The sequence below is a fragment of the Prorops nasuta genome, unplaced genomic scaffold (genome assembly GCF_024137725.1).
Source record: "Prorops nasuta isolate Cenicafe-Biocafe unplaced genomic scaffold, Cenicafe_Pnas_1.2 PNAS00034, whole genome shotgun sequence".
Lineage (NCBI taxonomy): Eukaryota > Metazoa > Arthropoda > Insecta > Hymenoptera > Bethylidae > Prorops > Prorops nasuta.
This window is the reverse complement of record NW_027116831.1, coordinates 493470-518788: the sequence shown is the minus strand read 5'-3', so window position 1 is coordinate 518788 and position 25319 is coordinate 493470. Positions and strand designations below refer to the sequence as shown.

The following is a 25319-nucleotide window of genomic DNA, read 5'->3' as shown; positions in this document are numbered from 1 at the left end:
TCTGTAAATTCTGAAAATACTTAATAGTCCCATAATCTGATTTGAAATTATCCAATGAATTCATAAAAATAATAAACATATCATCGATGTTAACCAAATTTTCATTACATTGATTATTATACATTCTTCTAATATATTGTGTCATATCAAATAATGTTTTGATTTCTTTCAAAATTATATGTATTAATGAACTAGGTAATTTCAAATTTGCATACAGCTTAGCAACAAAACATTCTACAGTTGATTGTACCTCTTTTGTAAATTGTGGTAAAGTCATATTTATATTATAATCAGTATAATTTTGTAATGAAAATGGTAGTAACAACTTAAAATCAGACGAAGGCCCTATTGTATTTTCAGTTACATTAGTTTCTAACATATTATTATGAATATCGAATTTATTCCTTGGTTTCTTATTGTTAGAGTCATCATGCTCGTGATCTCGTCGTAAATGTTTCAAAAAGTTTCCAATCTTACTAAAAGTTCTGTAACATTGATTTTGACGACAACGAAAAATACCATAGTTACTTAATTTAACATAATGTTTTAATTTACAGTGTGCTAACATATATCGGTCAGTCGGGCATGGTTCTACGCATATCGGACACAGAAACATATTCAGACATTAAATCAAATCTTCATTTAATTTTAATATTCCTTTAAATCTTTTAACGCACTAATAACTTCTAGAACATTTGATATTTCCTTATCATATTTAGTAGTAAACAAATATACCTCACACTGAATAAGTAGCCATATATGTTCACTTAGTAAAGGGTAACTGGCATTAAACACATAGAATACTTTGAAGCAGACGTCAATGGCACTCAATACAGAAGATACGTTGTATAAAATTGAGTCAATTTATAGAAATATTGAATGTATTGCTGTAATTCTAGGATCAACAATTATAATATATGGTTGGATAGAAAGACCAATTTTTTTCATAGAAGCTTTTTTTTCTTCTCTACGACGAGTAATATCACCTGGTATCTGTTGTGAATTGATTTGTATAATTTTAATAAAAAACTAGTTTACACTGCCTTCATTAAGATAAATTTAACTGGTGATATATGGTTTACCTTATAATGTAATATAATACTTTCTTCAGATTCTGACATCGATGGTTTAAAATGTTTACTTTTCTCATAGCGTATTCTACCTTTGGGAGGTATCATGTATGATAGAAGAGACAGGTGTATTGCAATTCTAGAATCTGAAAAAGTAGCAAATTAAAAATTACAAAGATGAATAATGAAAAATGCAAAATTTAAGCATTACATATTTTATACCATCACTTATAACTTCTGTGAGTGCACCACTGAGAATTCTGACATAAGCAATCTTTTCAATTGGTAGAGGGCAAACTTTTATTAATTTATTAAAGAAGGAGTTCCTTTTTTCAAAAGACAGCAATTCAGTAGTTAAATTCCAATTTGCAAAATCATCCACAATTAACATATATCCAAGTGGTAGTTGCAATACTCTGTAATTCCTTATTATGTCAAACACTTGTTTTTCTGATTTACTTTGCCATTGGTTTAATCGAAAAGTACTAGTCTTTTTCCAGTGCATTTCCACTAACTCCCAAGGAGCTTCATTATTTTGAAGCCATAATAAACTTTCATTTTCTTCTGTTCTAGGAGCTACAAATAAATTAGTATACATATATATTCTAACAATTTTCTAAGTACTATGTATTTTATGCTGCAAAAATATAGCATATGATAAACTGATAATATGAACTCTCAATCTATAACAATAATTTTGTGTCAAGTGTAAGTGTACTGATTTAAGGGTACGCAGTATCTAATAACAGTACGCAGACTTAATATTAAAATATATATAACCTTTTTTAATTAATTTGATTCAGGAAAGAATTATATTAATGTACCAATGTTCTGTAAGCATTGTAATTAATCATAGAATGCTATATATATTTAAATATTAAGTCTGCGTACTCCTAGACACTTTGAATTTTGAAGCCATCAGTTTATTATATTGATATTTTTAAATATTATGCTAATGATTTTATTGGTCCAGTGTTTCATTAAATTAGTATTCAATAACTTACTTTCTGTCTGAGAAATATTAACTCCAGTTTTTGATTCCTCAGCTAATATTTTGCACTGTCGCAGCTTGTTTCTGTACTTATCCACCAATTTCCCTCTCATTGACATAGATTTACTGAATCTGCTATTTTTTTTTTTGAAACAGATGGAACGTAAAATAAATTTCAATTTTCATTTGGAAAAAGCTTTACAATATTTTCCCCTATGGCTTGAAAATCATGCTTATTCAATTTCCTGAAACATATTACTAAATTTAATATAATTGATTAATATAAGGATTGATATTTCATTTATTCCACACATCAAATTTGTCGATGAAATAAGTTATAACAATATCCACCAAATTATCCCTGCTTTGTTTATTAAGTTTCCCAGTTTTATTGTAAGCTGATAAAATGGCACGTCCTTGATTTGATTTTATTAAAATTGAATGGATATCAACTTTGTTGATAAATTTGTAAGCAATTTGTGAATCTTCATTTTCAGTTTCACTTATTGCACTATCCGATAAATCCATATCATTGGTAGTCTACTCATAAAAAAGCAGAATTGAACAAATATAATTATATTCAACAAAGAATTTACTGATATATTTTATTTGGTTTATGTCATTACCGACTCATTTCTTTCTTTGAGGTGCTTGAAATGATTATTCTAATTCTTTAGAAATTTAATTCTTAAGACAATTTCAGGAATTAACTCGGATATTAATTTTTCAGATAGATTTTCTAAAGAATCTATTTCCATATAGTTACCTACAATGGGAAAAGTAAACTAATCATTCCTCAATAAAAGTTAAAATAATTATGAAATTACAATAAATATTCCGAATGGAGCAACTAATTTAACAATTGACGAGAAATATTTTAGTAAAAAGGTGACTATTTACTTACTTTTGAATCGATCAATTAAACAATCCAAGTCCCAGCTTGTTAATAAACTTGAAATTTCACTCATCACTAATTAATATATACTTTCAGAGGCTTATACGCGCACCATTTATCCACTCTGAACATCCGTTGACGACAGAACGAAAACGTTGCTTCATACACACATACAATGATAGTCGGTACCAGTGAAGCCAGATCGAGGACGGATTTTCTAGCCGGCCTGCGCGCGCAGGTCTCACACATAGAGAGCTGCTAGCGTCCGTGAGTGGAGGCTTCATTGCTCCTCCAGTCGTAGCACGCACACTCTTTCACCGGTACGTAGGTGTATCGGTCTCCTTCGACAAGCTTCGGTAGATCTCGGAAGCGAGAAGGAACGTTGTTGATTCTCGGACCTCTCTCTTATTCAATTGTGTGTACCAAACGACTCGAAGCAAAACAAAATCCTTTTCCAAATGCTTCGGTAAAAGTTAAAGTACCGAAGGTCCCACCTTGAAATAAAAATCAACCAAAATTAGTTTGTAATTATTACAAAATACTTATAATAAAGCCATTAACTTATTGGATTTGATAATAAATACAAAAAATGCGTTCTTAATATCAAATAATAAGTTGATGTATAATAAATTCAATGTTTATGCATCAATCTGTTAAGAAAAGCATTTTTTTATTTATTATCAAGCCCAATAAGTTACTGGTTATTAAAAAAAAAATCTTGCACAGAAAAAAAATGAAAAAAAAAACTAATCCCCGCTAAGGATCGAACCCGAGCCCGCTGCGTAAGAGACGGCAGCCTTACCGCCTGAGCCATAGAGCTTACTTTTCATTTTAGAAGCGAAACAGCCTTTTAAATGCGTACTATAATTCTTTTATTAACTCATTGTAAACAATCAAGAATTAGCTGCATTAATAAATATATTTATTTAAAAAGTATTATTGCTCATGATTTATTGTATTTTTCATTTGAAGCATACATTTTGCATGAAGATACGATAGTTTAAGGGTATCCATGCAGTATTTTAAATACGAAGCTCTTTTCATATGCTCCGTTAACATAAATTAATCGATTACACGTGACATATAATATTGCTTAATTTACAATTCGTAATCGATTTATTTCTGTACAGTTGATGTACCGAAATTCGGTCGATAGGTCTTTAAAAGTAAACACAGACGATAGACCGAGTAAAGGCGACCAGTCAAAACAATACGTTTTTAAGACTAAGAAACCACATGCTACATAACAGGTGATCAAAACGTCTGCCTTTTATATATCAAATAAATGAGAAACAACATTTGTCGCGCAACGAAAAGCTAAGACAGCGTGTGCGAGAGAGAGCGCACGAAGATTATAGCGCGGGAAAAGGATAGCGCTATATAAACACACAATGTTTATCCTCGCACAGAAAAACTAAAGGCCATTGAACTAACAGAAATTTCGTACAGTCGAACAGCTGTGATCGATCTAATAGATCGAAAAGTAGAAAATATCTATCGCTTAAAGAAGGCTTTTGCAATTAAAGATAATTAATTATTGTTGAAAATAGTTTATCGTATATAATGGAGGTAAGAAATTTGTATAACGGCTATGTATTTAATAGATTCATTTGTTAACATGATCCATCAGTATGGAAATGTTTAATTTCAACAAATATTCATATTTTTGCCTCGCAAAGTAAACGCCAAGAAGACACTTAAGAATTTAAAAGATTTATCAGGCATCGTTTGAATAGTTTCCAAAGAGCAACTCGATGGCAGATTCGATTTCACCTTGAGGTCATCGGTGGAGGTGCTGCGAAGGTCAACCTTGGATTTTCCAATGGGAACGTATTAAGGTTCAATGATTAAATAAACGTAATTTACATTTTTTAATTTATTGATAATTAATATAAAAATTTTTGATAATACATCCTTGTCCTCTTCCTCCTCCACCCCTTCCCCTTCCTCTTCCGAACCATCCTCGTCCTCTTCCAACCCATCCTCGTCCTCTTCCACCCCATCCCCATTCTTTTCACCCCAAACCCCTCCCCTTCCTCCTCGTCCTCGCATTCTCCCATCCCATGTGCCTCCTCCTCTACTTCCTACTTCTCCGCACATGTTTCAATGGCGTCTGGCCTTTCCGCCATTGCTGGTACCTGCGATATAATAAATGCTATTGATTAATTTTCCTTCTTATACATTGGGTAGTGTTCAAGGTTTTTGAGATATGAATACTTACGGCAATTAGGTGCCGATTGCGCCTCGGCGCTCCCACCCGCTATAACAGGCGGTTGGGCGGCCGCTTTTTCCCGCCCCTCCTCTCCTTCTTCAGCAATTTGTTGCTGTTGTTGATGCTGCTGCTGTTGTTCTTGCTGCTGCTGCGGTTGTTGGTGCTGCTCTCTTGCCAGCAGCCTCCGCACCGTCTCCTCCAGCTCTGCTATTTTCCGCCTTTGGATGATTACCTCATTTTCATCTGTAGAAAAAAATTGTGTTAATAGGTTGTTAGGACGCATTAAATATATAATTATTTTAGGAACAATGAAAATTTACTCACATTTAACCCATTAACGTCCAAAATGTCAAAATTTCTTGCACGTTTTCAAAGTGATTTTTTCCTATGTAATTGGCGTTGAAAAAATTCTTGAACCACATATTCTGATGTAAAATTGCATGCTCTTTCAGAATCCGTTGCCAGAATCATGATAAAACTCACAGGAAAAGAGATATGCTCGATTGAAACATAAAAAACACCTAAATTTTCGAAAAAAAAAATTTTTAGGATTTTTTTTCGAAGTGTTACGGTGAAGATATCACCTTGCGACCGTGATCAAAGATGATCATGGGAGTTGAAGTTTAACAGGGAATTTTTTTGTTGACCTTGAACCATCGCTTCTTTACAAAATGGCGGAAAAAACGAATTTTTTTTTTTCAATCTTCATCAACTTTTTTCTCGAAATCTATGGTCTTTAGAAAAAAATTCATAAAAACAAAAATGCCTTAGAATCGCTCGAGGAACATTCTCAAATTTTTTCAGAATTTTTTGAGACAATTTTTGATTTTCCGGGAAACTTGTGAAATGGAATTTTCAAAAATGTCTCCAAAAATTCTAAAAAAAATTTAGGATGTTTCTCGAGTGCTTCTAAGACGTTTTTGTTCTTATGAATTTTTTTCTAAAGTCCATAGATTTCGAGAAAAAAATTGATAAAGTTGAAAAAATAAAAATTCGTTTCGGCCGCTATGTTCTAAAAACCTATTGGTAAAAAAACGTTCTGTCTACGAAAACTCGGAAAAAATTTTACAATATTGCTCGAATGATTCTAACTTATTTTCATTCTTTTTTCAAAGACTTATAGATTCCGACAAAAATTTCATCCTTTATTTCCATTTCATTTCGGCAGATAAGCGTAATTTTTGGTCTCATGTATTCATGAATATTCGTCTTTTTTTATTCTCTTCTTTCGTATTTTTGTACATACGGATGAGTGATAAATAAACGAAATCATTAATTTCATACATTATGTCGCGGAAACGTGTAAGATCTTCTGAATATGAATCAGATTCTTCAGATAGTGATTCAGAACGCAACGTATTGATTCCGGATCCTGACTATTCAGGTTCCGATGATTCTGGTTCCGATTTTGATTCAGATTGCGAACATGAAATACCCAATATCACTTACAATAAAGCTCGTGCAAATTATTCTGAAAAACAAGATAAACTTGAAAAAGGTCATGAATTCACTTGGATTGAGGGTGAAAAGTTACACCCTGATTCTTGTGAAGATAAAGTATTATTGTCCGAATCGCAAAAAAAGAAAATACGTAGGAGCGAACCTTTTCAATTGTTTGAAACCTTTTTTTCTATTGAAATGAAAAAATATATTATTGATGCGTGTAAAGACAATGGTTATGATCTGAAATTGAAAGATCTTGATACTTTTATTGGAATAGTTATTTTTTCTACATTCAATCCCAGAAAATCACAGAGAGATTACTGGTCATCTGATCCGTATTTATCTAATGAAGTAGTTTCTTCTGCAATGTCTCGCCAACAATTTGAAATCACAAAATCTAAATTGAAGTTTTCAAAAAACAAAGATTCAAATGATCGAGGATGGCGCGTTCGTTCTCTACTGAAACTTTTTCAAAATAACATCATGAAATTCGGAATATGGAGAACTGCTCTATCCGTTGATGAGATGATGGCCAAATCCTATGCAAAAACTGTTTTGAAACAATTTATTCGAGGAAAACCGCTAAGATTTGGTTTGAAATTTTGGGGCTTGTGTACTTCGGACGGCTATCTACTGAATTTGGATCTTTATTGCGGCAAGAATTCTCAAATTGGAGATAAGTTATCTAAATGTGCTTTAGGTTCACGAGTAGTATTATATTTATTACAACCATTTTTTCAAATAATAAGTTATAACAAAATTTCTCAATTTCATCTGTACTTTGACAACTTCTTCACGAACATGGATTTGGTATTACTTTTGAAGAAATTGCGTTTGAAATGCACTGGTACTATCAGAGATAATCGAGTCAAAGAAAAAAATGTGCTTGATAAGAAAGCTCCAAGAGGGACATATGTGGTGAAGCAAGACGTAAACAGTGGCATAAATTTCATTACTATCATGGATTCGAAGCCCGTCTCAATAGCTTCAACTGCAGCAGGTGTCAATCCTCTATCTATTTCAAAAAGATACAGCGCAGAGGCTAAATCTAAAATTGAAATACCTTTTCCGCAAGCTTTTCACCTATATAACAAATTCATGGGAGGTGTTGACCTGCATGACGGACATTGCAATGACATATTCCCAAGTATACGATCAAAAAAATGGACATGGGTAGTTTTTATGAGACTTATACAGGCGTCTATTACTAATTCTCTTGTAATTTTCAATGCTGCTAACGATGGAAAGAAAAAAGTTGGAATAAAAGAGTTCACTATTTCGATTGCCAAATACTACTTACAAAAAAGTAGTCGCAAAAGTAAAGCACATGGACGATCTAATAGTTACAAATTGAGGATTTGTTCGAATGGAAACTGTCCAATAAGAACAAGAATTTTCTGCAAAACATGTAATTTAAATATTTGCAATAAATGTTAGCTAAAAAAGCACACCTAAAAGTATGAATAAGTGAGAGGCAAGGGGACTCACGGAAAACAAGCACCCCGAGACGTGAGAGGCAAGGGGACTCACGGGAAAAAAGCACCCCAAAGGAGACAGAATTTTACCACGTCCACGCCGTAGTCTTTGGGTAACGCTAAGAGTAAAAAAATCTTCCTAAAATTTACACAGAAATCGTTTTTTACCAATAGGTTTTTAGAACATAGCGGCCGAAACGAATTTTTATTTTTTCAACTTTATCAATTTTTTTCTCGAAATCTATGGACTTTAGAAAAAAATTCATAAGAACAAAAATGTCTTAGAAGCACTCGAGAAACATCCTAAATTTTTTTTAGAATTTTTGGAGACATTTTTGAAAATTCCATTTCACAAGTTTCCCGGAAAATCAAAAATTGTCTCAAAAAATTCTGAAAAAATTTGAGAATGTTCCTCGAGCGATTCTAAGGCATTTTTGTTTGTATGAATTTTTTTCTAATAACCATAGATTTCGAGAAAAAAGTTGATGAAGATTGACAAAAAAAAATTCGTTTTTTCCGCCATTTTGTAAAGAAGCGATGGTGCAAGGTCAACAAAAAAATTCCCTGTTAAACTTCAACTCCCATGATCACCTTTGATCACGGTCGCAAGGTGATATCTTCACCGTAACACTTCGAAAAAAAATCCTAAAAATTTTTTTTTTCGAAAATTTAGGTGTTTTTTATGTTTCAATCGAGCATATCTCTTTTCCTGTGAGTTTTATCATGATTCTGGCAACGGATTCTGAAAGAGCATGCAATTTTACATCAGAATATGTGGTTCAAGAATTTTTTCAACGCCAATTACATAGGAAAAAATCACTTTGAAAACGTGCAAGAAATTTTGACATTTTGGACGTTAATGGGTTAATGTCTGCCTCGTCGCACGACATTCTGAAAAATAAATTAGAGCGGAATTATAAACGGATAATATAGATTATTCGAGTAGCGACTCACTTCTATCGACACAATACTTTATTAAAATTTAAAATTGCAACACTCAAAGGAAAATATCATTATTCCTTTTAATAAATTTAAAATTTTTGAAAAATAATTGTATTAGAAGCTACAGTAATTACAGTTACTTACTCTTGTATTTGACGGGTCACATGCTCCATCGATACTGACTGTCACTTTCCAGCAATGATAACATAAGACTATTCTATTTAAAATTTCTAAATATAGCTTGTCACGAAATTGGGGAAGAAAGGCTTGTTGTGAATACTTAAGATTGATGGTCTAAATAAATCGCACCTGTCTCTGAATCCAAGATGTAAACAATGACAGGGCTTTCCAGCTAAGATCTATGTTTATCGTTCAGTCGGTTTCAATCGATTAAATTGAACGACTTTAAATTAAATACGCGATTAAAGTTTTGGAAATTTTAACAATTTATTAAGCGTATTTTTCTAATAAATTTTAAAAATTTTCACGTCAATATCAGAAGTGATTTTTGGATTTAGTGTAGTTTGTGTGAAAAGTGATTTTTTTTTTACTGAGGATTTACCCGATTTGATTTATAGAGGATTAAACACACATAATTGTGAGTACAATATATTTAATAAAGAAAACATTGTAGAAAAATGAACGTTGAAGTAAAAGGAAAAAAGAGTTCAGCGAAAAAATTCCAAATTGATTGGTACGATGATAATCCATCTTGGGAAAACTGGCTGCTGAGAGTGACCGGTAGAGACGATTTATTTGTTTGTCTTGCATGCGAACAGATATATTCTAGCGGTCTTACACAAATTAAAAGGCACTCAGTCCAGAAAAAGCATATAAGAAATATGATAATGAAGGAAATTCCATTAGATGACGAAATAGCAAATCCCACTACTTCTAAAAATGATAAATTTCGATTTAATGATAGAGTAAAAGCAGCTGAACTTAAAGTTGCAGCGTTTTTCGCAGAGCACCAAATTCCATTTCAATATAGCAAAGAATTACTTTCATTATTTCAAGATATTGGTAAAGAGCCGGATGTTCTGCAATCAATGACTTTGGGAAAGACAAAAATACAAAATATTATTACTAAAGTCTTAAGTCCCTATGAAACGGAACAAATAAGGGAAGATTTGAAGCGTCAAAGGTTTTCTGTTTTTGTAGATGAAACAACAGACAGTACGAATGAGAAAAAAATGACACTTATAACAAGACATGTAGACAGTAAATCATTGCGCACACAAGATAATTTACTGCATTTAATTAATTTAGATGCAAAAGATTGTTCTGCAGACAAAATATTTAATGCGTTCAATAATGAACTTAATAGAAGAGAAATACCTATATCTAACGTCATTGGATTAAGCTGTGATAATGCATCAGTTATGATTGGAAGACATAATTCTTTTAAAACAAGACTTTTAAACATTTGTCCGCAGTTGGTAACAATGCCATGCATTTGTCATTCCTCAGCATTAACAGCCTCTAGTGCATGTAAAACATTGCCAAATAAATGCACAATATTCATTAAAAAAATAGTGTCTTTCATAAATGGAAGTACAAAAAGATATGTTATATTTAAAGAGTTTCAGGAATCTTTTGATAAAAACACTAAAAATTTAATAAAATATGGAGAAACACGTTGGCTTTCGCATCACAAATGTATTGAACGCATTCTGGAAAAATGGGATACTATACAAAAGTTTTTAGTTGAACAGCAACTTGAAAAAATAAAAGAAGCAGAGGAATTGCTAATTATAATGGAAAATAGCGAAACAAAAGCTTATTTATATTTTTTGGAAACTGTTTTAAAAAAGTTTAATACTTTTAACGCTCTTTTTCAAAGTAAAGAAACAAAAATTCATTTAATTAATAGATGTTCAAGAAATTTTCTTTTATTTTTCTTACAAACATTTATTAAACCAGTACTATTGAAGCAAAATGTATTTTTGCCTTTTGTACGCAATGAAACATTTTTAAAAAATGAAAACTTTCTCCCTGTAGAGACCATTAACATAGGTTCTGATTGTGCTGGTTATTTAGAAAAAATGTTGGAAGAAAAAAAAATTACTGAAGCACAAGTGAAATCAACTCGACAGAATTGTTTAGCTTTCTTCATAAAAGCAAGCAAAGAAATTCGTGATCGTTTCCCAATATTTAACAGCTTTTTAGAAAATTTGGATATTTTTGAAAAGGATAAGGCATTATTTGATGAGGATCGAGAAGCCAGCAGCTTTAAATTACTTCAAATATGCCGTCGATTAGGAAATTTCAATGAAAATGCAATTAAAAAAGAATGGGAATTTCTAAATGCAAAAGAAAGCAGTGTTATAAAGAAATATTGGTCAAAATTAGAATTTGATGACATGTGGATAGCAATATGTTCTGCCGTGAAAGAAAAGAATGAATTGAGATATCCAGACTTGCGAAAATTATTAAGCTTAGTGAGATCCCACAAAAAGCAGACTTCGCCTGTAAAAAAAGGCGGCAAGTACATAAACCATCTAGCATAAATAATATAGTAAAATTATCTAATTAAAAAAAGTAGTGAAATCCAAATATTAGGCAAGTATATTTTTTCACCTTAGCAAAAGTTAAATTTTCGAAAAAAAAGGAACAAAAAAGTTACTTGCCGGGCCCGTAATGTCCATGCACAGTGGGAAATTGAATCGTGTGTGAGATTCAGCTATAGCATAGTACAGCAAATTTCATGTTAAAATACAGAGTGAAGTTAGCCGAACCACAGACGATTCTATTTCTCACTGTGCATGGACATTACGGGCCCGGCAAGTAACTTTGTTGTTCCTTTTTTTTTTCAAAAATTTAACTTTTGCTAAGGTGAAAAAATACACTTGCCTAATATTTGGATTTCACTACTTTTTTTAATTAGATAATTTTACTATATTATTTATGCTAGATGGTTTATGTACTTGCCGCCTTTTTTTACAGGCGAAGTCTGTTTTTTGTGGGATTTCATAACGTTTTGTAAGAGTATAATATTTAAAAAATTAAATTATTCTTTTAATTTCTACAGATTTTAAAAAAAAATTCCACCCTTCTCATTTTTTGAAACAGCAGCGCTTAACTAATAAAAATATATATATTTATATTGAAAAAATATCGCAGTCAACACATTGATTTTATTGATATTAGTAATGTATTTTGTATAAATGAACTTAATAATTAATGCTCAGACTAGTTTTTTAATGTTTTCAGTTTCACCATAATAAAAGTATGATTAAATTTTTTATAATCAATAAACATACTTTCAACATATAAAAATAATGAAATAAAATGTATATATTTTAATTAATTTACATTTTCTATTTATGAACATTTGACTTGTTACCAACATCTAACTTTGCCAAACTTCAGTAACTCCCTCAGCTGCTTCAGGTGATACAGGGGCAAGACTGGAATTTTTCATAATCAATAAACATACTTTCAACATATAAAAATAATGAAATAAAATGTATATATTTTAATTAATTTACATTTTCTGTTTATCAACATTTGACTTTTTACCAACATCTAACTTTGCCAAACTTCAGTAACTCCCTCAGCTGCTTCAGGTGATACAGGGGCAAGACTGGAAAAGCAATTCGTTAAGCTTCAAATAAGATACAATGAAGCATATAATCGAAGTTGGCATTGTCGTTTTGCATACGCCGTTTCTTTTTAGCACCAATCATTGTCACTTTTATGCTGCTAACACTCGACAAAGGTGACATGGGAGATACATTGGCAAGTCGTCCTTATAACATTTCCTGTGCCAAAGTCCTCAAATTTTCGTTTCGTAAATTTCTATACACTTGAAACTGGTCTGATTTCTGGTGCTGCAAAATGCAGTCGAAACAACTAATTTTTAGACTGAGTTTTTTTCCATTGAGAATAAACGTGCATTTTTTTATCCATACCAATGACCAGTATACTGCTTCTCGTCTTGAATACTTGCATAGGTAATGGAGAAAAACAATCAGCAGCTATTAACTGCATTTTATATCATTTCATCCAATAAATCTCATACTTAAATTGTGGCTGAGCAATGGACGACGTTTTTCTGAAAATTGGCTTATTCTTACTTTGCCGATCTTTCAATACTTTTTATATTTGCCTGTTTCAAGTCTCAGAATACAGGAGCGAAAAGCAAAATCTTTGATCCAACTCCAATAGTCAGTATGTGTGCGAAAAATCCTCATTGGATTTTTAATTGAATTGTACCAAAAGTATTTAAGTCAAAGCACAAGTATTACTGTTTGCTATAATACACTTGCACAGTGACTGTAAAATACTAAATGATAACACTATGAGTAAGCCTGAAATCAAATTCATCATTTAAGAATTATAATTCCTCAAAGAAAATAAATATTTGAAGGTACATGAAGCATCTTATTTGCTTACCGACATTTGACTTTCTACCACCATCTGACCTTGCTAGACTTCACTAGTTTCATCAACTGCTTGAGATGATACTGGGGCAAGGCTGGACAAGCAATTCGCAAAAGTTTGAATAATTTACAATTAAGCATATAATCAAAGCTGACATTGTCGTTTTGTATACCACGTTTCTTTTTAACACCAATCATTGTTAGATTTATGCTGCTAACTCTTGACAAAGGTAGCATGGGAGATACATTGGCGAGTCGTCCTTATAACATTTCCTGTGCCAGAGTCCACAGATGTTCATTTCGCAAATTTCTACGCACTTTTGAATCTGGTCGGATTTCTGGTGCTACAAAATGGAGTGGAAACCATTAATTTTTGGACTTTGCTTCAATTGAGAATAAACGTTCATTTTTTCATCCATACCAATGACCAGTATACTACCTTTGGCGCAGAATACTAGTATAGGTAACAGAGGAAAACAATCAACAGTTATTAACTCAATTTTACAGAATTTCATCCAATGAGTCTCATCCTTAAATTATGGCTGTGCAATGGATGACGTTTTTCTGAATATTGGCTTATTCTTACTTTGCCAATCTTTCAATGCTTTCATCTTTGCCTGTTTCAAGTACCAGAATGCAGGAGTGAAAAGCACAATTGTTGATTCAACTCCAATAGCCAGTATGTATGCGAACCTTCCTCCTTGGATATTTAATTCAATTGTACCAAATGTATTTAAGTCAAAGCACAAGTATTACAATTTGCTATAATACACTTGCACATTGACTGTAAAATAATAAATGATGACACTACGAGTAAACCTAAAATCAAATTCATCATTTAACAATCTCAATCTTCAAAGAAAATAAATTTTTGAAGAAACATGAAGCATCTCATTTACTTACCAGTATTTGATGTTGCTCCATCTCCATTTTCTTTAGTGCTTGGTGACTTAACTTCCTTGAGACTAAAGATCTGTAATATTTGGGTGTCTTTGCGTCTTTTGTAAACATCTATTATTGTATAATTAGCTTAAATCCAAACACTAGTCAACTGGTACTCTATGTAAATGAAGGTTCATCGGAATGCTTCAAATTTTCCAAACAAGCATTACTATAATTTAGTCTGAAATATTTGTACGCATATATGATATTTGTTTCATTTACTATCTTCCTTTATCTGCATTCTCCAATAACAGGGTATTTCCAAGAATTGTTACATTATTTGTTTTATTTAAAATCTTCCTTAATCTGCATCCTCCAATAACAGGGTATTTCCAAGATTTGATACATTATTTGGCACTGGTTTGGCATCATACTGCAAACTATGAAATGGTGCCTTATATATAACTTTATTTTAATAAAACAAACTTTTTTTACAATGCACTTACTTTACTTAAAAACGTTTATGTTAATTGCTGTTGAGACAATACCATGTGTCTTGATTATGAGTGAACGTAACAACCTCATCCTTCTCTGTTTCATTTACAACCTTCCTTAATCTCCATTCTCCAATAACAGGGTATTTCCAAGAATTGTTACGTTATTTGTTTCATTTACAATCTTCGTTAATCTGCATTTTCCAATATCAGGGTATTTCCAAGAATTGTTACATTATTTGGCACTGGTTTGGCATCAAACTGCAAACTATGAAATGGTGCCTTATATATAACTTTGTTTTAATAAAACAAATTTTTTTTACAATGCACTTACTTTACTGAAAAACGTTTATGTTAATTGCTGTTGAGACACTACCATGTGTCTTGATTATGAGTTAACGTAACAACCTCATCCTTCACTGTTTCATTTACAATCTTCCTCAATCTAAATTCTTCAATAACAGGATATTTCCAAGAATTGTTAGAGCATTTGGCATTGGTAGGACTTCAAATCAGAGCTGCATACAAGGAATATGCATATAAGGAATATTATATAACCTGCAATAAAAAAAATCCCACAAAGTACCACCGAACATTAAATTTTATACATATTTTTGAATACAATATGACTTATCTGATAATCTTGCTGGCTCCTTCATGTTTTTCCCTTAAATTATCCGTAGTTTTGATTATATTACACTATTACACTATCATTGCAGCCAATTCATTTTTATAAAAATATTAAGGTTATACCGGTAAACCTTACAATTCAATTGACATTCAATTGACAGCTAACAGTAGTCGCCATATTAGTTATCGATTATATCGATTATTTAGACGTCGCGTTTGTAAAAATTACGTCATTTTCTTTAGCGATTAACTTCAGCCCGAGACATACATTCTGGCTGGAGAAGATGACGGAAAGAAATTAAATTCGTTATATATATAGCTAACAGATTATGAGATCTCTGGATTGCGTGAACCAATTTTGATGTTTATGGACTCAAATAAAAGCTTGTTCCAAACCATTTCAACAAAAGCTTTACTGAAATCATGACAGTGTTTCATTTACGGAGAAAAATCTATTTAAAAATTGAGACAGCCAAACTTGCTGTATAAGATACAGTAGTGCCTCGACGGCGGTATAGAAACGTCTATACCTAATTTTATGTACTTGCCGTCGAGACACTACCGTGCCTCTTGATCTCTTCCTCACTCAAACGCTGAGGTAGAAAGATGTTTTTCTATGCTACCTGACATTAAAACTAAGAAAAGAAATAGACTTGTGCATGATACACTTAATGCTACGTGTGTCATCAAATATGCACTTAGAACAAGAAATGATACACCGATCTCAATGATTATCACAAGAAAGCACTTAGAGATAATGAAAACTAATATGTACGAGTCGCATGATGCTAAACCAGAAAGTAGTTTAAAAGTATATGCTTATAATGAGAGTGACGATGATATAGATTATGAATAAAATTCTAGTCTGTTTCGGCGACTACTTTGCAAAGCTTAAAATCTTAAATTCTAGTCTGTTTCGGCGACTACTTTGCAAAGCATAAAATCTTAAATTCTAGTCTGTTTCGGCGACTACTTTGCAAAGCATAAAATCTTAAATTCTAGTCTGTTTCGGCGACTACCTCGCAAAGCTTTGAAATTTTAAGTCTGTTCGTGGTGACTACTTTGCGAGGCAAAATTATGAATATTTGTTGAAATTATACATGTTCAGATACAGAGGACTGTTTAGTGGGTAGAGTTTGGGCCTTAAAGATCCAGGGAGTTTGAGCTAACGTGTAATTCCCGACACAAAGGTGATTCCTGGGGGCCATGAGTCCTACACTATCAACCAGCGGAAAAATTCCTACCATAATTAATTGGAAGGATAAATTTACTGGTTGGTGTGCGCAAAAGCATTTTAACCTCTTAAAAAGAAAGAAAAAAAAAGTCAATCCCTAACAGTCCATATCCTTCTTGAATGTTTGTACATAGTTCTTCTTTCGTCTGTAAAATTGAAATATTTCTTGAAATATATTGAAGACAATTCAAAATTTCACAAATTGTCCATTGAAAATGTTGAGTGCAAAAGTGTATAACGAAAAAACGGTGTACACAGCAGCTCCATAAAATTAAAACCACATGAAAACGTCGAAAATGCTGATAAATCATGTTAACAAATGAATCTATTAAATACATAGCCGTTATACAAATTTCTTACCTCCATTATATACGATAAACTATTTTCAATAATAATTAATTATCTTTAATTGCAAAAGCCTTCTTTAAGCGATAGATATTTTCTACTTTTCGATCTATTAGATCGATCACAGCTGTTCGACTGTACGAAATTTCTGTTAGTTCAATGGCCTTTAGTTTTTCTGTGCGAGGCTAAACATTGTGTGTTTATATAGCGCTATCCTTTTTCCGCGCTATAATCTTCGTGCGCTCTCTCTCGCACACGCTGTCTTAGCTTTTCGTTGCGCGACAAATGTTGTTTCTCATTTATTTGATATATAAAAGGCAGACGTTTTGATCACCTGTTATGTAGCATGTGGTTTCTTAGTCTTAAAAACGTATTGTTTTGACTGGTCGCCTTTACTCGGTCTATCGTCTGTGTTTACTTTTAAAGAGCTATCGACCGAATTTCGGTACATCAACTGTACAGAAATAAATCGATTACGAATCAAGAGACACGGTAGTGTCTCGACGGCAAGTACATATAAAAGTAGATAATGACATGTCTATACCGCCGAGCACTACCGTTAACTTATACAGTAGGTTTGGCCGCCTCAATTTTCAAACCGAATTTTTTCCGTGAATATTCCACTGTCATGATTTAAGTAAAGCTTTCCTTAAACTAGTTTGGAACAAGCTTTCATTTAAGACCATGAACATTAAAAACGGTTCATGCAATCCAGAGATCTCATACTGAGTTAGCTATATATATATCGAAAATTGAGATTCTTCTCCTTCATAATCTTCTTCTTCTTCTTCTTCTCCAGCCAGAGTGTATGTCTCGGGCTGAAGTTGGCTGCTTAACGTAGGTTTAGTGACGTCAGTAGACGTAAACGTAAATATAGCTGCACACAATCGTAAACAGTGTGTCTGTGTGTATCTCCTAGATATATGTTTTACTTCGTTTATTACGGTAAATCAGGTTAAGCTGCAAGATTGACAGTATTAACCTTAAAACAATTTGAACCTAATTATGAAATAAATAAATGAAAAAACATGATTAGGCTGTTCTTATTTAAATTTGATGAGGTTATACTCATTAAAAGGATTTTTAATTACATAAATAAAGGAATCAACAGATTAGATAAGTATAACAATGAATTTTATGATATAAAATGTAATATATTTTCTGGTACTTTGTGGAATTTTATTTCAGATTAAATTATTGTGATGTGTTTATTGTATCATTGCTGAGGATACAGCTGACGGGATGAAGTAAGAATAATTTTCAACACTGTGCCAAGGAGAAGTATACTTTCAATATTTATGTGCATCGGTGATTGCCAGGATTGCAAGAATAAATAAATGAAAAAACAATATTAGACTGTTCCTATTTGAATCCGATGAGGTTATACTCATTAAACGAATTTTTTACATAGAGGAATCAACAAATTAGATAAGCATAACAATGAATTTTATAATATTAAATGTAATATATTTTGTGGTACTTTGTGGAATTTTATTTCAGATTAAATTATTGTGATGTGTTTATTGTATCATTGCTGGGGATACAGCTGACGGGATGAAGTAAGATTAATTTTCAACACTGTGCCAAGGAGAAGTATACTTTCAATATTTATGTGCATCAGTGATTGCCAAGATTGCAAGAAATTGTTAAGGTATTTGAAAATCATACGCTAAACTTCCAGGTACTTAAATTAACAAAATACATGTTTAGCTATTTCTTTTCTTTAAACTGATGAGGGTATCAACTGTTTAATAGGTTTCAGATTAAATTAAGGTAAAAAAAATGCTTATTTGGATGATGTGAAATTTCAAAAAAATATTATTTACGTAGAATACAAGTTGACCAGTGCTTGGATTTGAGCTAATTATATGATAGTACATTTTACAAAAGAAACAAAGATATAATATACAGGGTGTAACGAAACGACCGCCTTTTCTCGTAACTGGAGGTTCGGGGTGACAAACTGAGTGCACGTGTAAAATTTCGTTCGAATCGTTCAAGAGGTTTAAAAGTTATTTCTATTTAAAAATCACCCTTTTTCAGTCCTTTTCGAACGACTTTAACTGCATAATGGAAAGTGGAGAAAGTGAAAAACAATTGATGAGCACCCAGCTAGAATGTAAAAATTATCGATCGCGTGCGGTAATACCAGAGATGAAACGGGAGATTGCTCATGCGAGGTCCCGAGGCAATCCCTACCGGTAGGCGGCGCTGGTGTTGGCAAACGCGTGTCTCAGGTCCATCTAACCCCTAACGCCATCTATCGGAAGAGACCACGAAGCACGAGCGTTAAGCTTAGAATAGGGTAAAACATATATGCATTGTTGCCAGAAAGCGGAATAAAGAGAGAGCGGAGATATTTTCTCGGACCTCTCTGTCTTTCTCGCTGTTAGCTTCTAGCAGAAGAGTCGAGGCAAAATCTTTCCGTTTCGCTTTGCCGAAAATCTACCAATATTCGATGTCATTTATATTTGCAGGCCAATGCCTTTATACATGATTTTTTCAGCATATTTATTTATCAGCATTGACTTATTTAAATCAATAATAAATTAAGGAAATGCGTATTTGATATATAATAATTATTTTAACTATAATTTCATCGTTATATTTCGCTTATTTCCGTAAAATCTGAATTTCTTTAGTTTATTATTGATTATTGTAAGTCAATGGCCATTAAAAAAAATTTAATCTTAAAAAAAAAAAGAAAAGTACCGTTCAGGAATCGAACCCGGACCCACAAATCGCCACGCTATTACCTTACCGCCTAGACCACGAGGCTTCTTCAGTGGACCGTAAACAGATAGTCTTTTTAAGTGCTTGAAATCTTCTATTGAACCATATAAATAAACGAAGAACCGACATCTTTATTCATTATTATTCTATCATAATGGTACACAAATTAAAGAATAATTATATAATGTAGATTTTCAAAAGCTTTTCCAATAACCAAGAACGGAAACTGCGAGCGTTGATTATTTATCTTCGTTCTTGGCTATTGGAAAAGCTTTTGAAAACTATTCAAAATATAATTATTCCTTAATTTGTGTACCATTATGACAGAATAATAATGAATAAAGCTGTCGGTTGCTCGTTTATTTATATGGTTTAAAAGAAGATTTCAAGCCCTTAAAAAGACTATCTGTTTACGGTGCACTGAAGAAGCCTCGTGGTCTAGGTGGTAAGGTAATAGCGTGGCGATTTGTGGGTCCGGGTTCGATTCCTGAACGGTACTTTTCTTTTTTTTTTTAAGATTAAATTTTTTTTAATGGCCATTGACTTACAATAATCAATAATAAACTAAAGAAATTCAGATTTTACGGAAATAAGCGAAATATAACGATGAAATTATAGTTAAAATAATTATTATATATCAAATACGCATTTCCTTAATTTATTATTGATTTAAATAAGTCAATGCTGATAAATAAATATGCTGAAAAAATCATGTATAAAGGCATTGGCCTGCAAATATAAATGACATCGAATATTGGTAGATTTTCGGCAAAGCGAAACGGAAAGATTTTGCCTCGACTCTTCTGCTAGAAGCTAACAGCGAGAAAGACAGAGAGGTCCGAGAAAATATCTCCGCTCTCTCTTTATTCCGCTTTCTGGCAACAATGCATATATGTTTTACCCTATTCTAAGCTTAACGCTCGTGCTTCGTGGTCTCTTCCGATAGATGGCGTTAGGGGTTAGATGGACCTGAGACACGCGTTTGCCAACACCAGCGCCGCCTACCGGTAGGGATTGCCTCGGGACCTCGCATGAGCAATCTCCCGTTTCATCTCTGGTTTTACCCTATTCTAAGCTTAACGCTCGTGCTTCGTGGTCTCTTCCGATAGATGGCGTTAGGGGTTAGATGGACCTGAGACACGCGTTTGCCAACACCAGCGCCGCCTACCGGTAGGGATTGCCTCGGGACCTCGCATGAGCAATCTCCCGTTTCATCTCTGGTAATACTTTTGCTATTTATTTCTTTAATCTGGCTATTAGATTAATTTTAAAAATAACAAAATCCTTTATATTACAATTCCAATTCAATTCAGTACAAGCATCATTGACTGATTTGATGGAAAGAGCGAGTTGACGCAATGTAAAGGAAAGTATCAAAAGCTAAGATATCGCGCGAGCGCAATGATAACTTAATAGACAATGCATGAGGGCATTCTCTTTCTACTAACGAAGCTAAAGGGAATGATTCAAAATCAATACATTGATGAAGGAGAAAACTAAACTCACCCATTAAATGTTCTGCAAGTTCCTTTAAATCGAAGTTTTTGAAAAAGCTTCAAACTGGCTCCTCGATGATTTCCAGAAAGCACACTATCACTGATTTTGCATTTATACACTTGTGAATTTAAACAAATTAGGTATTAACCTACGTTTCTTCAAAACACTGGTGAATTTGACACTTTTGAACTGTTTGAAGTAGGGTGATTAAGAGTGGTCGAAACGAATGATTGATTATTCTATCTCTCTGTGTCTCTCTTTTCAACCTACTTCAAACAGTTCAAAAAGTGTCAAATTAACCGGTGTTTTAAAGAAACGTAGGTTAACACCTAATTTGCTTAAATTCGCGAGTTCTTAAATGCAAAATCAATGAAAGTGTGCATTCTGGAAATCATCGAGGAGCCAGTTTGAAGCTTTTTCAAAAACTTCGGTGTAAAGGAACTTGGAGAACAATAATGGGTAAGTTTAATTTTTTCTATCATCAATGAATTGATTTTAAATAATTCTTTTTACCTTCGTTTGTAGAAAGAAAATGCCTTGATGTGTTTCCTATTAAATTATCAGTGCAGTCGCGTGACATCTTAGCTTTTGATACTTTCCTTTTCATTCTATCTTCTCCCTCTTTCCATCAATTCAGTCAATGATACTTGTATTGAATTGATTTGGAATTGTAATGAAAAGGATTTTGCTATTTTTAAAATTAATCTAATAGCCAAATTAATGAAATAAATAGTAAATGTATTATCGCGCGCGATCGATAATTTTTACATTCTAGTGGGGTGTTCGTTAATTGTTTTTTCACTTTCTCCACTTTATTATGCACAGTTAAAGTCGTTCGAAAAGGACCGAAAAAGGGTGAGCTTTAAATGGAAATAACTTTTAAACCCCTTGAACGATTCGAACAAAATTTTACACGTGCATTTGGATGGTCACCCCGAACCTCCAGTTACGAGAAAAGGCGGTCGTTTCGTTACACCCTGTATATGTCAAGAACAAATATTGAATGCTTTGTAACAATTAATTAGATTAAATAAAAATATTACTTCATTTGAACAATCTTAAGATATATATCAGTTTACAAACTCATCAATTTGTCGTGTAAGATTGTAAATTTTTAAATTGCAGGCATACAGTTGATGAAAATAGGAAATTGGCAGCAGAATATCTATGAACCAGAGGCTTCAATCATCTTATCTGTGGTATTTCCTGATACAGAATGTCCAGAGGAAGATAAAAAAGATCTTGGTATGGCAGAGAATATTCCAGAAATCAATGATGATGTTGAAACCTTGCAATTCATAAACATATGAAAAAAGGAGTAAATTTAAAGTAAAATCTTGAGAAAAGAATGGCTTGCCACTCAGTTTGGACTGAAATTTTTTAGAATATGAGGCTAATAGTTAACAAATATTATGATCAAAACATCTAGAAGCTTATAATTATGAAAATACTACCCATTTAACATTTTTCATATTACAGGCATACGGTAGATGAAACTAGGAAATTGACAGCAGAATTTCTAAGAAACTGTGGCTTCAATGATATTCTCTGTGGTATTTCCTAATACAGAAAGTCCAGAGGAAGATAAAAATGATCTTGGTTTGGCAGAGAATATTCCAGAAATCAATGATGATGTTGAAACCTTGCAATTCATAAAAATATGAAAAAAGGAGTAAATTTAAAGTCAAATCTTGAGAAAAGAATGGCTTGCCACTCAGTTTGGACTGAAATTCTTTAGAATATGAGGCTAATAGTTCACAAATATTATGACCAAAACATCTACGAACTTATAATTATGAAAATACTACCAATTTAACATTTTTCATATTACAGGCATACGGTAGATGAAAGTAGGAAATTGACAACAGAATTTCTAAGAAACTGAGACTTCAATGAAATTCTCTATGGTATTTCCTGAAACAGAATCTCCAGAGGAAGATAAAAAAGATCTTGGTTTGGCAGAGAATATTCCAGAAATCAATGACGATGTTGAAACCTTGAAATTCATAAAAATATGAAAAAAGAAGTAAATTTAAAGTCAAATCTTGAGAAAAGAAGGGCTTATAACTCAGTATGGATTGGAATTCTTTAGAATATGAGGCTAATAGTTCACAAATATTATGATCAAAACATCTAGAAGGTTATAATTATGAAAATATTATTAATTTATCATTTTTCATATTACAGGCATACGATAGATAAAAGTAGGAAATTGACAGCTGAATTTCTAAGAAACTGAGCCGGCAATGATGTTTTCTGTGGTATTTCTTAATACAGAATGTCCTGAGGAAGATAAAAATGATCTTGGTTTAGCAGAGGATATGTCAGAACTCAATGGTGATGTTGAGACCTGAAGTTAATAAAAATATGAAAAAAGGAGTAAATTTAAAGTGAAATCTTGAGAAAAGAAGGGCTTCTATCTCAGTTTGGACTGAAATTTTTTAGAATATGAGGCTAATAGTTAACAAATATTATGATCAAAACATCTAGAAGCTTATAATTATGAAAATACTACCAATTTATTATTTTTCATATTACAGGCATACGATAGATAAAAGTGGGAAATTGACAGCAGAATTTCTAAGAAACTGTGGCTTCAATGATATTCTCTGTGGTATTTCCTGATACAGAAAGTCCAGAGGAAGATAAAAATGATCTTGGTTTGGCAGAGAATATTCCAGAAATCAATGATGATGTTGAAACCTTGCAATTCATAAAAATATGAAAAAAGGAGTAAATTTAAAGTCAAATCTTGAGAAAAGAAGGGCTTATAACTCAGTTTGGACTGAAATTCTTTAGAATATGAGGCTAATAGTTCACAAATATTATGACCAAAACATCTACGAACTTATAATTATGAAAATACTACCAATTTAACATTTTTCATATTACAGGCATACGGTAGATGAAAGTAGGAAATTGACAACAGAATTTCTAAGAAACTGAGACTTCAATGAAATTCTCTATGGTATTTCCTGAAACAGAATCTCCAGAGGAAGATAAAAATGATCTTGGTTTAGCAGAGGATATGTCAGAACTCAATGGTGATGTTGAGACCTGAAGTTAATAAAAATATGAAAAAAGGAGTAAATTTAAAGTGAAATCTTGAGAAAAGAAGGGCTTCTATCTCAGTTTGGACTGAAATTTTTTAGAATATGAGGCTAATAGTTAACAAATATTATGATCAAAACATCTAGAAGCTTATAATTATGAAAATACTACCAATTTATTATTTTTCATATTACAGGCATACGATAGATAAAAGTGGGAAATTGACAGCAGAATTTCTAAGAAACTGTGGCTTCAATGATATTCTCTGTGGTATTTCCTGATACAGAATCTCCAGAGGAAGATAAAAAAGATCTTGGTTTGGCAGAGAATATTCCAGAAATCAATGATGATGTTGAAACCTTGCAATTCATAAAAATATGATGTTTTGAGAGGAACGTAACGAGAATAAAAATTTGCAGTAAAACGTATGGCTCAAACCTTTGGAGTAAGCTACTGCAGCATATAGATTATAAAGAGAATGATACTGCTTATATTTGTGAATTTTGTAAGAGTAAAATTCGTTTTAATATTATGCCACCTACGTGTATCTTAAATAATCTAGATGCACGGGATATGCCAGAAGAAATAAAGACCTTAAATGATTATGAACGAATCCTGATTCAAAGAGCTAAAACATTTCAAACTGTTTTGCGAATGGGAACTGTTATGAATAAAAATTTACCACATAGGGGTATGATTCCTAAAGTTAAAGGTAGAGCATTCCATCTGCCTTTGCCATTGGAAGAAACATTTAAAAAAATCTGTCCTTCGCATGTACCAATAAATGTTAATCATGAATTGTACATATTAGTAAGAGGAATTCCTACTAAATCAAATATTGTATGGGAAAATTTAGTGGATGTAAATAAAGTATGGAACGCTTTGTTATGGCTGAAAAATAATAATCCCTTATATTCAGAAATAGTACTACCTACGTCTTCTGATGCCTTGTTATCGCAGTCTGGTTTAAGAGACACTGAATTCCAAATAGATGATGACTTGAGAGAAGACGATGAAATATTGGAAGATATAAATGATGA

The 25319-nt window shown here is 32.4% G+C and overlaps 2 protein-coding genes across 6 annotated transcripts; one reads left to right on the top strand and one right to left on the bottom strand.

Moving 5' to 3' along the window:
* Positions 1-34: 34 nt before the first annotated feature.
* On the bottom strand, positions 35-25319 carry LOC136783613 (uncharacterized). 5 transcript variants are annotated; one of them, XM_066743869.1, is made up of 8 exons: positions 25215-25319; positions 2966-3450; positions 2688-2827; positions 2374-2601; positions 2075-2306; positions 1293-1646; positions 1083-1216; positions 35-993 (listed from the first exon to the last, which is right to left on the bottom strand). In XM_066743869.1, the coding sequence occupies exons 5-8, from the start codon at positions 2178-2180 to the stop codon at positions 865-867; spliced, it is 723 nt and encodes a 240-aa protein (XP_066599966.1). In that variant the 5' UTR covers positions 2181-2306; positions 2374-2601; positions 2688-2827; positions 2966-3450; positions 25215-25319; the 3' UTR covers positions 35-864. The 5 variants fall into 5 exon arrangements, with proteins under 5 accessions (XP_066599966.1, XP_066599968.1, XP_066599964.1 ...); XM_066743871.1 differs by having other exon boundaries at positions 2413-2601; XM_066743867.1 differs by having other exon boundaries at positions 2075-2601.
* LOC136783585 (protein FAM200A-like) lies at positions 9667-11538 on the top strand. Its single transcript, XM_066743840.1, has one exon. The coding sequence runs from the start codon at positions 9667-9669 to the stop codon at positions 11536-11538; it is 1872 nt and encodes a 623-aa protein (XP_066599937.1).